Source organism: Protopterus annectens, chromosome 13.part0 (genome assembly GCF_019279795.1).
Source record: "Protopterus annectens isolate FY-2018-M chromosome 13.part0, PAN1.0, whole genome shotgun sequence".
Classification (NCBI taxonomy): domain Eukaryota; kingdom Metazoa; phylum Chordata; order Ceratodontiformes; family Protopteridae; genus Protopterus; species Protopterus annectens.
In genome coordinates this window covers 387981537-387993604 of record NC_056747.1, presented here as the reverse complement: position 1 = coordinate 387993604, position 12068 = coordinate 387981537, and the positions used below count along the sequence as shown (strand labels likewise).

Here is a 12068-nt window from a genome sequence, read left to right as displayed (position 1 = left end):
CAAAAGACAATGGAGTCACAAATGACACCAATAAACCAAGATGAAAAGATACTTTTTAAGAAATGTTAATTTGCTGCTCAGCTCTGAGCCTGATGGAGAATTCTGCAGTGGTTCCTTTACTCTGGAAAACTTCCAGCAGTGCACCCATGTAGCTCTGGCCTATGCTTACCAGGCGAGATGATGTAGGCCCCACACACTTTTACATTTTACTACTGGATTAATGATACCAACAGGAGGCATTAGCAGAAGTGCATGAGTTTGCTCTTTTTTGTTCTGTCTGCTACGTTTATGTAGGGAATTAGTAGTTTAGTCTCCTGAGTTGTAATATGTGCCCTGATTCCATGGAAGGCACACTGAGTGATACCAGTGCGTTCCTTTGATTTAGAGCCCAAGTGTTTGCTTTGCTTCTGCCTTCCTCTTGAGCTCAGTTCACTACAATGGCCAATGCCACCATCACTTTTGACATAGTAAGCATGTTTAGAAAGCTCCTAGTTTGTCTTTGAGCTGGCAACTAACTCCCCAGATTCATGCTAGAAACCAAGTCGTTGTCACTAGCTATAGCAAAGCAGCTGACCACTACATGAGTGGATCAGCCAGTGATGATATCATAAAAGACTTGGGTATTGATAGAATTACCGATTTTGTTCTTTTTTTAATATTTGGGGCATTTACCTCCACTGATGACTCTTTATCTCTCTTTCTCCAAGTGGTCAAATCATTCTTTGTACTGGCATTTTCTGTGAATAAGGTGCATTTGAAGGCTCTGCTCTCAAAAAAAAGAGTAGAGCATGAGTCAGATTATCTCACACTTAATACATGGAAATCATTGCAAGGATATGAAGATTTGTTTCTAGTTGGTATTCTAATTAATATTTTGGACATTATACTTCCTGTGCATTAGTTGTTCTTTAATGTCATCATTCCTAGCTTCATAGGTAGGTACTAGGCTATCGGCCCAAGGGCCTATGTAAGCCTAGCCAACAAGGTTCCCTGGCTTTCGCCACCCAAGAAAGTGAATTTCCTGTGCCCCTGTCAAGCAGAGCCACAGAAGTGATCCCCGGGGTGTATTTCCTGTTTCCCATCCACTCATCAAGATTTTTCTTGAAGAGTGTTAATGAGGAAGTTTGTTTGACATAGATGAGTAGCTTGTTCCAGAGTATAGGAAGTCTCTGGGATAAGAATCTATCCCTCCAGCATGTCCTGTTTGTTGTGGTGACAAGGTTTAGGTCCCTAGAGCGTGTAGCTCGGAGGGATTGGGATTTCTTTAGGTGTAGCATGTCCAACAACTCAGGGTTTAACTTAGCTAATTTATATGTTAGGCAGAGATCTCCTTGGAGTAGGCGATATGCTACAGAGTAAGCATCTGTTTGAGGCCAGTAATCCTCTTTGTGAGGTACTTCTATGGCCTTTCCAGCTGCTGCAGATGTCTTGTGAGGTACATTCCAAAAGGGGCGTTGTACTCTATAATGTGTCTAATGAGTGCCGAGTAGAGGGGAACAATGACCTTTTTTTTTCCTGGATGAGAACCCTTTTGTGATGAGGTGTGCCACATAGAAAGATTTCCTGACTACTGTGGCGATGTGATTATCAAAGGAGAGACTACTGTCCGCCTGGGTCCCAAGGTCTCTTATCAAACATTCGGCATTACGTAGACTGCTGTTTATGTGGTAGTTCATAGGTACAATGTTTTTACCAAAGGGGATGACAATACACTTTTTGGTATTGAGCTTGAGGCCATGCCTCTGACACCAGGGCATCTATCTCAGTGAGGTCCTTCTGTAGGATGTCCACATCATTTGGAGACTCAGCTATGGCTCCTAGTTTGCAGTCATCTGTGAACTTCATTAGCCAGAGGCCTTCTGTGTTAACCTGTACTTCAGAGAAGTAGATATCAAACAGGAGAGGTCACAGGACTGAACCCTGTGTTACTCCACTTGTCACTGGTTTGAAGTCAGATTTGGAGTCTGCAACTTTTACAGTGTGTGTTCTGTCAGTGAGGCAGTTGGCAACCCATCTTGTGATGTAGGCATTTATACCTAGTTTAGTGAGTTTAGCTATAATTCCAGAATGAGGGATGGTGTCGACAGCCTTGGCGAGGTCAAGATAGGCTATCTGAACCACCTTACCCTTGTCTACGGCCTTGGGGAATGCCTCAAAGAAGTCGATCAGGTTCAGAAGGCATGATCTGCCTTTTGCAAACCCGAACTGGGTGGGGTCCAGAGTTTGGAGGTTACCAATGTCTTTGTTTATGAGTTTCATGATGATACGTTCCATGCCCTTGCAGACCAGGCTCGTCAGACTAATACGGCGATAGTTTCCAGTATCAGTGGTGGCTCCCCCTTTGTGGAGTCGGATAACTGTTGCTGTGCACCATTCAGTGGGCACAAAGCCTGACGTGAGACTATGATTGAACATGGTGCTTAGGTGGGGAGCCAGTTCATTCTGAAGTTCATATAAAATGCAGTTTTAGCATTCAGTCCGATTGTATATTTATCCTCACCTTCCTTAATTAATTAAGGTCAGTATTCCACCTCTTATCAGTGGTACACCCATATCCCCTAGCCAGTTACCAGGCTCTTCTATGGCTATCCAGGGGCATTGTCAGACCATAATCTATGGATCACTATAGCCCCAGTTAAGCTTATCTGTAGCATACAAGAACGGCACTTGTCAGAAGCATACCTAAACTAATAAATGAGATCTGTGATGAGCTGGTAATGTTTCCATCAAATAAGAAGTGGCTTAGCATATATGGCAGTTTTATCTGCCTGGGACTATGGAAGCACACCCTCGCACCCATTCCATGGCTTTCTTCTTGCCACTAAACAGTTTGTAAAATGGACTTAACAAGTTAGTTACCAGAGCTGTCAGAATCGTAGATTAAACCCCTATATTTACTCATTCATTTTGTTCAAGCAGTGTAGAATACCTCAAGATAAATTCTCATTTTTAAAGCATACTGTCCTGTTAAAATGCAGTCAGTCTCATGGAAGAAGGTTATGCTTTCAGTCCTAGAAAAGGAGACATTCAGATTCAATATGCTGAGTCTGAAAGAGGCACCCCATGTTCAAAGAATGATTCTGGAATATGGGAGCAGGATAATCTGGTATTTATTATGTACTGCAAACATAACAGGCCCAAAGCATTTGGTCCCACATCCTGAAAGAATGATGCACGAAGGAAAATAAATGTGGAGGAGAAAATACACATGGTATCAACTTAAAAAATACTACTAGAGTGCAAATTGGAAAATAAAAATACCTATGATTTCAGTAAAACAACATAGTGATGTAAGCCAAGGAAATAAGAGAACTTGAGTGAATGGAAAAAGGCAAAGAAAAAAGGAAAACAACCTCAGGCAGTACTTGGCAAGCATGTAAGATCCAAAATTAGAAACAGAAACCCTTTATTTGAGGGGCCCACTGTGTTAGATAGGAGGCTGAACATACCCAACACTGACCATGGATGGACACACACACACACTGAAAATTATTGCATTTCCATATTAAATTACTATATGTTTAACGTTTCCTCTAGTTTTATGACATACTTTTCTTTGATTTTTTTTTAACAATGCAAATGACTGCTATTTGGAATTGTTTCCATTTGCTCATAAAATACGGATATGAATAACCTTTTCTGCCACTGATATCTGAATTAATTTCAGCTTCTCTTTAATAAGTTTTCAACATTTTACATGAAGGCAGAGTCTTTGTTTACATCAAGTGTAAACTGCATAATTTATCTTCCTTTTTCTCTGTTCAAGCCATACTTCGTTGCCACTGCCTTTGTGACCCAATGTCAGGCATAACAAGGGAGTGGTCTAGCACAAAGTGGCCTTGTTGACATCAACTGTCTGTTTATCCTGCTGATATTTTTGTAATTTTATTAAAGACGTTCTCTTAAGTGGGCAGTCCTGTACTCCTGCTGTAAAAAATTGTGCCTCCACTGACATCTACTCAAGTTACAGCTCTGGATTCCCATTTTAAAGACCATATTCTAAAGCTATTTACACCAGATGCAAAAACACAGCTCTCGATTCCAAATGATTTTTGAATGTCTGTGAAGTTGGCATTGCATCTTGTCCTAAGCATAAATTGTTTGGAACAGGAGACATAATTTAAGATTATAAGGTCATGGTTTAAATGCATAAATAAGATTTCTGAGCTGTCCTTCAGCTTTTAGTTGCCAGGAACTGCCACTGTTTTCTTGGGAATGGTTAGAACTTCTAATATTGCTAACATCCACAAATAGGGTCCACAATGACTGAATCCATAGCTGGATATTATTGCTGCCTGATAGCATCCAAAATAAATAATAATTCCAATTCTTATAAATACTATTCATCAAATAATTAATTTTTTGCAAGGTGAGCATTTATAAAAAAAAATCACAAAGAAAGAGGTAACTTCAGAATGTCTTGGCAGGTTGGGATCATTTGGCTTACCAAGTCTGCAAAAGTAATTCTGCGGCTGCTTTTAAAACATAATGAGCAGGATTCAACAGGCTTTTTAACAGCTCACTATGTTTTCAAAGCAGCCACAGAATTACTTTTGCAGACTTGGAAGGCCAAATGGTCCACCTAGTCAATACTGATTTGCATTCAGAGATTCATAAAAAGGCTCCAAATGGTATAGTCTTTATTATGTAATGCAGAAGTTTTGCAATGCTTGCTAAGCTGTTTTGCACTTTTGAATGGCTTTCAGTCACCCATCATACTATTTTTCCAAGCAATTTGGGATTACAATAGCATATGACTTGGCTAGTTACATCCAAGAATGATTCAGTAAGGCATGTCTGATGCTAGTGTAAGTGCACATTACTACAGTGCATATGATCAGCATGAAGAGTGTTCAAAGGTAATTCACAAGTGTGCATCAGCATGGGTCTATATTAGATTACCGAATGCGTAAAAAATAGAACAGTGATTAATCGACCCTATGTAAGTGAAAGCTTGCAATGTCGAAGTGTCAGAACAACGATTTTTTTCCAAGGGGAAAAAAGACGCTGTTCCAACAAAAAAAATAAATAAACAACTTCAAACATTTCATTAAGTGGGGGGCTTCACCCCCACACCCTCCCTACTTAAATATACCAACTCAGAGACCACACTACAGTGTCGAAAACAGCAAAGTACCGAAGTGGCCAAGCAAATTCTTTCCCAGGGAAAGAATTCGCTTAACAGACACTTCAATATTTTGCATTTTCAGACTTTTAAGTTCAACCAAGACACATTCAAAAGAATGTGTCTTTGGTCTTGTAATATAGACCCGGTCAGCATTGCCATGGTAATGCTTTGAATTATATCTATGCAGTGCTTCAGTCGCTGAGCAGTGGGTATCTTGCATTGTCTTCCAGGACGGTATACAGAGCAATCCCCAACTTTAATAATTTGCTTGCAGACACTGTAGCTTGTGCTTAAATGCAGATTCTCTTTGCAGTTCAGTGCAAGACAGTCTGATTTTGGCCCGTTATGTATGTTTGTTTCTGTGTTATGAACTTCAGGGATCTCAAACAATCCATCAGTGGGGAAGTTTGTAATTCTCTTAGAAGAGTAGGCTTTCAGTGATTCTTCTAGATGAGGAGTCAGCTTATGTAATGGTTTATATGTTCACACCAAAATCTTTAATTTAATGTGAAGAAAGTAAAAAACAGGCAGAATATGAGATGAATGTGTAGGTACAGTTAATAAGCTAGTAGCAGCATTCTGTATCAACTGAAACCAATGTATTTCTCCAGCAGAGAGGCTGAGTTACAAGAGGTAACAGCTGTAATAAAATGGGGTAGTAAACCACAATGCCAGGGACGTTTTCATGAAACAGCTGTTTCATTTTGGAGGTGGTCCTTAACTGGCAGAGAGAGAGAGAGTAACTAAGCTCATGCAGCACTTGAAGACTTAAATAAAGACAGAGTTCATTATCAGACTTCATCCCAGATTGTGCACCTTAGTCGCACAGGATAAAACATCCTTCTAAGCTGTATTGTAAATTCAAGATCTGAATTTATTGATCTGAAAACTGAACAGTTAAAACCTTAGCCTTAGCCTATGTCCCACACCACTTTTGCTTGGGATGTTTTTTAAAATGCTTCTTCATTTTTGCCATTCCTTGAAGAAGCAGCAGCAGACGAATTCTCCTTTTTGAGACCTGCATCAAGGATGGCAGGGTTGCACATCTCCTGTTCATGTTTTTCCCTGGGGAAGAAGCCAAAGATGAGGTGGCCTTCACACAGTGGACATGTACTGTCAACTCTATTTCTACCTGTAAAGGATGTGTGACTACAGGAACACAGAGCAGCTGTTGATCTCCTTTGCTTCAGGGAAGAACTGGCTGTCAGTTTTTAAGCAAACCCTTTCCAAGAGAATTGCTGACTGCACTGTCTTGTGTCACTGAACAGCTGATCATCTGCTAGAAAATGCTGGTGTTAGATCCAGTACTTATTTCAAAAAAAGTCTCTTCTGCAAATATTTATAGTTAGACTACTTTCCAAGTCTTATTTATTTAACATTTGTTTATCGGTAAAGTCCAGCTGAGACAGAGCCCATTTTCAGCGGAGGACTGGGGAGAAACTCTCCAGGTGCATGTTTTTGGAATGTGGGAGGAAACTGGAGCACCCAAAGGAAGCCCACATGAGCGCAGGGGGGACATGCAGATTCCGCACTGAAGGAAGCCCAGCCAAGAATCAAACCAGAGAACCTCTTGCTGTGAAGAGACAACACTAACTGCTGCATCACTAACCAACAATGCTAACTGCTGCTGTCCTTCTGTCCAGTTTTATGGTCCTGCTCAACTTGCCTGAAATACTTCCTTACTGTCTATCTGCAGAGGAAGAATCCTAAAATCAAGTATAATAAATATGTACTTACCATATCAGTTGCTATGTGAGGAAGTCCTCCTCAATGGCTATTTTATTATTTTCTGTTGTTCCCTCTATGCTTGGACAACATCTCCAACCATTGGGTACTATTGAAATTTTTTATAGGCCAGGCAGTTATATATTTATTTACTTCTGCATACGGTTTATTTCTGAATTATAGACTGTACTTGCTTCATGGATAGGAATGAATTGGAGGGTGCAGAGGTACTAGAGATGGGAGTGCATGAAGGGTGCAGAGGTGCTAAAGATGCTCATCTAGATGATCACGACCTCATGGAGTGCACCAGCAGAATGAACACAGATCCACAAGCATGGAAGATTAAAAGAAAATAGCTGAGCTGGGGACTACATGAGAACTCAGATTATCTGGTTGGTAACATACACCTGTAATTCTTCTGGCATTTTAGAAATGTCAAGATCAGACATATTCTTATGTTCATTATGTTTACCGGATTATTCCTTCTCAGACTTGGTCTCTTTTCCTTGTGATATTTGAAATTTCTTCTCTAAAAGTAGATCTTTAAGCTACCTTACATTAGTTGCTTGTTAAATCATTCAGTGTTCTCAAAGCTACAGTACAAATTTAGGAGCTGTATTATATAAAAAGGCGGTTTCCTTACACTTGTAAACACTTGGAGTATTGAAAACAGGTTTGAATTCAATACAAAAAAGCAACATTGTCACATTAGCTAGATAAACTATCTGCCCACCATACAGCATTGAGAATATCCCACTTCAAAATGAAAACAAATTAGAGACCTGGAAAGCTGGGCTGATGATTCCCCTCTCCTTTTTACATCACCTAGCAAAGGTTGGCGTATTGAAAATTGTCTTGAATTGAAAACTGGCTAGAAAATGGCACATTGTCACATTTGGCAGACAAACCATCCCCCCAGCACACAGCACTGAGAATACACTACAAAATGAAAATGTAGTTACAGACCTGGGAACCTTGGCTGATGATTCCCTTTCCTTTGATCATCTTGTAGCAATGACTGTCAAGAAATCATTCTACTTTGCGCAGATGATCGCCAGTGGAGTATCATCCAAATTTAAAGAGGTTATTGTCCTCTCGTATTCAACACTGATAAGACTATTTATAGAATACAGTGTCATCAGACATATTAAACAATTGGAAATAACTTAGAGGTTCCTAACGGAGAGGATCACAGGTTTAAAAAAATACATAAGTTACCAGAAAAGACTAGAAACACTGTCCCTCTTTCCTATGTCTTATAGACAGTTAATTAAATTCTTTGTCTGGTAATCATATAGATAGACTGGTCCAAAGGACCAATGTCTAACCACAAACCAGGCCATGAAGACATCAGTACACATGTATAATGTGAACGATAAATAGCAACAGGAAGTTACAACAGTGTAACATTCTAAAACATAAGTATAACAGCAGGATACAGAGTATTTATGGCATTTACAAGACAACTATCAATAAATAAATGTCTGTTTTTTTGTGGGGGGGGGGGGTAGGGTCATAGAGGCAATGATGTTTTGTTAAGGAAATATATCTCTCAACTTCTTAGTGCAAGAAATCTAGACAAAGCCTAAGAAAATGAGGGGCCAAAGGCCCACAAATAGGGACAGATTTTAAATATGGCTCTATAAACTTAAAAAGTTGCCAGAATAACAATTTGTGTTAGAATGCATTTTTCTGAAGGATATGAAGTCTGAAACTCATGTCATTATTTAGTGACTTCAATTCCTCAGTGATGTGCCAGAAAAACACATTTTTTGAGGAACAGACCAATGATATGAGGCAAAAATCTGCACATTCTGTGAAAATGTGGGCAGTTGAGTGGTTATGTAAGGAAAAAGTTATATACATATTCTTGTGATTAATCTGCTAGAACCAGATGAGAAATGCAAACAAGTGTGAAATTCCCTGTATAGTGCAGTTCAGAATAATACTCCACTTATGGATTACACACTTTGCATTAACTGTAACTGGTAGACTGTTTATTTCTGGTTTGTTATTTGTATTTTCCCAGGGATGGTTGACTAAATGTCTCACTTTTTTTCTGCAGATGACACCCTGTATGAATCTCCAGAACCCATTTTCACAAGCAGCAACTGTGGTAACAGCCTTCAAATGTCTTTGCTCTTCTTGGTTGTAACTTTGTTCTTGACTTTTCTCACATCATAGCAATGGAAAAAAAAGAGCACTAGAACACTATCAATACCAACATTTTATATTTCTCAGACCAAAAGGCACAGCCAATGTGAGGAAAGCAAAGGACACAAAGAGAGATGGTTTAAGAAGGGAACAAAAAAAAACAGAAACTGATTTTATGGGTCATGAAGCCTGTGACCTATTTTTTATGAAGATAATTTGACTGTGTAACTAGCAGCATACCAAGAGAGGAAAGAGTTAAAGACTTTGAGAAAAACAGTACAGCAAAAGGGAGACAGAGACAATCATTTTGTTGATTAAAACTTCTTTTGAGTCTGGAATTTTGCATACATTATTAAGAGACCACAGACACAGTGAACAGTAATGGGTAGAAGTGCTGCTGTTGCTACCAGGAAGGCAGCACTTCCAAAACAAGTAAAAAGAATACTTATTTAGTGGCAATTGCCACTCAGGACATCCAGATGAATGAAACAATGTCACTATTGTACATTTTTTAACTGTGTTGTTCAATGCTTTATCTTTTGCTGTTTTAGGTCAGACAACTCTGGAATTTGTTTTGTCTTGTTTGGTATGTTATGTTGTTATGCCACTGATGGACTAACCCACAGGATGTGGTACTCTGGATTGATGAGAAGAATAGGACAAACTGAGGAGAAGAGCCCACGTAATGGTATCACATCCTGCAGCCGGTGCCATCTCAGTATGTGTCTGTCTGCCCTACTTCGCTTCTGCACAGGACTCAGCTGATAACTACAGCCTATTTATTGGAACACAAGACTCAGTTATAATGCAAGGTCATTCACAACCCTCAAAGCACACACCTTGACCTTGTTATGACTATTTCTGAGATATTGTCTCTCTTATACTTTTATTCCATGTCTGGATTAAGGAAAGTTACACCAGGGCCAGTCATTGTCACACCAGCACCCCTAAGTGTATGCTTAAGTTGCAGATACTGGACTGGTACTTCTATCCTGCTTTTTCCCAAATAGCTTGACACTGAAATGTATAATTTGCAGGCAAGATGAATCATCACCAGGAGATATCTGACCTCTGACCTATGGACCTTATTCAAGCCTTTTTCAGGTGGACTGCAATATGTGAATAATACAGATACAACACACTATATTCAGTGTTAAGAATCAAAACAGTTGAAACTGGGACATCTGAACTTAACCTGACATTCTTCAAGATCTCATTCTATGAAATATAATTAAACTGCATGTTGAGTCATGGGCTGTGGGAAACTGCACTCAGCTTTGTGTCAAAAGAGAGTCTAGTGCAGAGAGTTAAAAGCATTTGCCAGTTATTAAGAGATAAGAAGCTACAACTTGGAGGCAGGCAGCTGGCATTAGGATAACAGCATCAGTGGTCGCATTTGCTTTGGTATGAAATTAGTGCCGTGAATGGGTATTGTTTTCTTATGAATTGGTTTCTGGCTATCTTTACTGTGTTTTAATTCATTGGGTAAGACAAAAGCTGTTCCTGCTTTCAGTATGTATTTTTGTGGAGTGTAGAGGGTTATGACAAGTTTCTTTGATATAGGGGTGGGACTCACCAGGTTATGATCTGACATATTTTGGAACTATTCAGACAAAACATAAACGTCCATAGGGTTTTGGGGAAAAGCGAAAGTGTAGAGCTAACAATTCCCTTTACTTCATTCTGGAAGAAAGGTGTCTATGTCTGCAGACTCGTAATTCAGTTCTTACAGACATATGCATCATTATGCTTTATACACAGATTGAAGGTAGTGGAATGCATAACATTGGCTCATGCACATTTGCCAGTTACTACATAATTATTGATTACCATTTAAGAATGGATTAGAAGGTCACCTGTAGATTAAAAGTCTATTGGGATATAACTGAAGGTGGCAGGTGCGTGAATATGTATGTCTGTGTGCCTAAGTATGAGAAAACACTAGTATGCACATATATATGTGTGTGTGTGTGTGTGTGTGTATGTGTGTGGGGAGTTGTTTGGGTGTGCATGTGAGATCAAACACTTGTCTGCATATACACATATGTACGCATATGTGCATGTGAGATCATACACGTGTGTGTGTGTTCACAGTCATTTGTGGTTTATGTTTGTGTGTATGCGTGTGTGTATGCCTGCACATAAGTACTGGTAATAAGTAGGGTTGGGAAGCACTGTAAAACTTTTTTTGCATGGGGTTGTAAAATACAGCTTAGCAAACACCAGCACCATATATAATGTGTACATAAAAAGCAAAGTGGTTTTGTTTTTAATTAATTCTCATCATAAATCAATGATGGTCTTGCTTCAAAGTAGAGGAGGAACCAGCTGAGCTGGTGACTTAACTGGGATACTTAGCATGTGAGGGACAATGTCTATTCCCTTTAAAATTCTTCTACAAACAGCATTCTAATGGAAATGTAAACATCAATCCATCCAAAAAAATCACCATTTACATTTTTTAAAGATCTTTGTTGTGTAAGTATCACTGGGGCAGCTCCTAGCCACTCACAGGCTGGGTGGTAACAACAGAAATAAGCTGCTTGGCATGCCTCACCTTTCATGTGTTTTGTCTTCGACTTTCTTGTTTATTTTGCCAAATAAGGTTCTTGGCTCATCATTCAAAATGCAACTTAGCTTTACTCTTAGGTATACAGCTGTTTTGTTTTAGACACTGTGGCTTGTGGTAACTGATGACAACATACTTTGGATTCTGTATTTTTTTATAATAAAAATAAAAAGATACAATCTTTTGTAACTTTTTGGCTGACTTCATTTTTTTTGTCAAATACTTTGAGTAAAAAGTTGGGCCTGTGTCTCGGTGGTATCATTACCTGCATAACTCGGTAAGTATTGCTCTGTTCTACATTTAATTCTGTACAGTTTACTTTCTGTGGATATGGACTTACTGTTTTATGAAATACAATACTTATTAATTGCATAAACTGCTCCAAGGTGCAATATATATCAACATTTATATAAAAAAAACAGAAACACACTAACCTGAAATTAGTTCTTTACAAACTGTTATCAAAGCAAGTGTTAATAAATTTCAGATGAA

At 39.0% G+C, this 12068-nt stretch overlaps 1 protein-coding gene across 1 annotated transcript in view; it reads left to right on the top strand.

Moving 5' to 3' along the window:
- EFNA2 (ephrin A2) overlaps positions 1–11765 on the top strand; it is a 1081846-nt gene extending 1070081 nt beyond the window's left edge. The window contains exon 4 of the mRNA XM_044054011.1: positions 8919–11765. Within this exon, the coding sequence (XP_043909946.1) occupies positions 8919–9037 (119 nt within the window). The 3' untranslated portion in view covers positions 9038–11765. The remainder of the gene's footprint in view (positions 1–8918) is intronic.
- Positions 11766–12068: the final 303 nt, after the last annotated feature.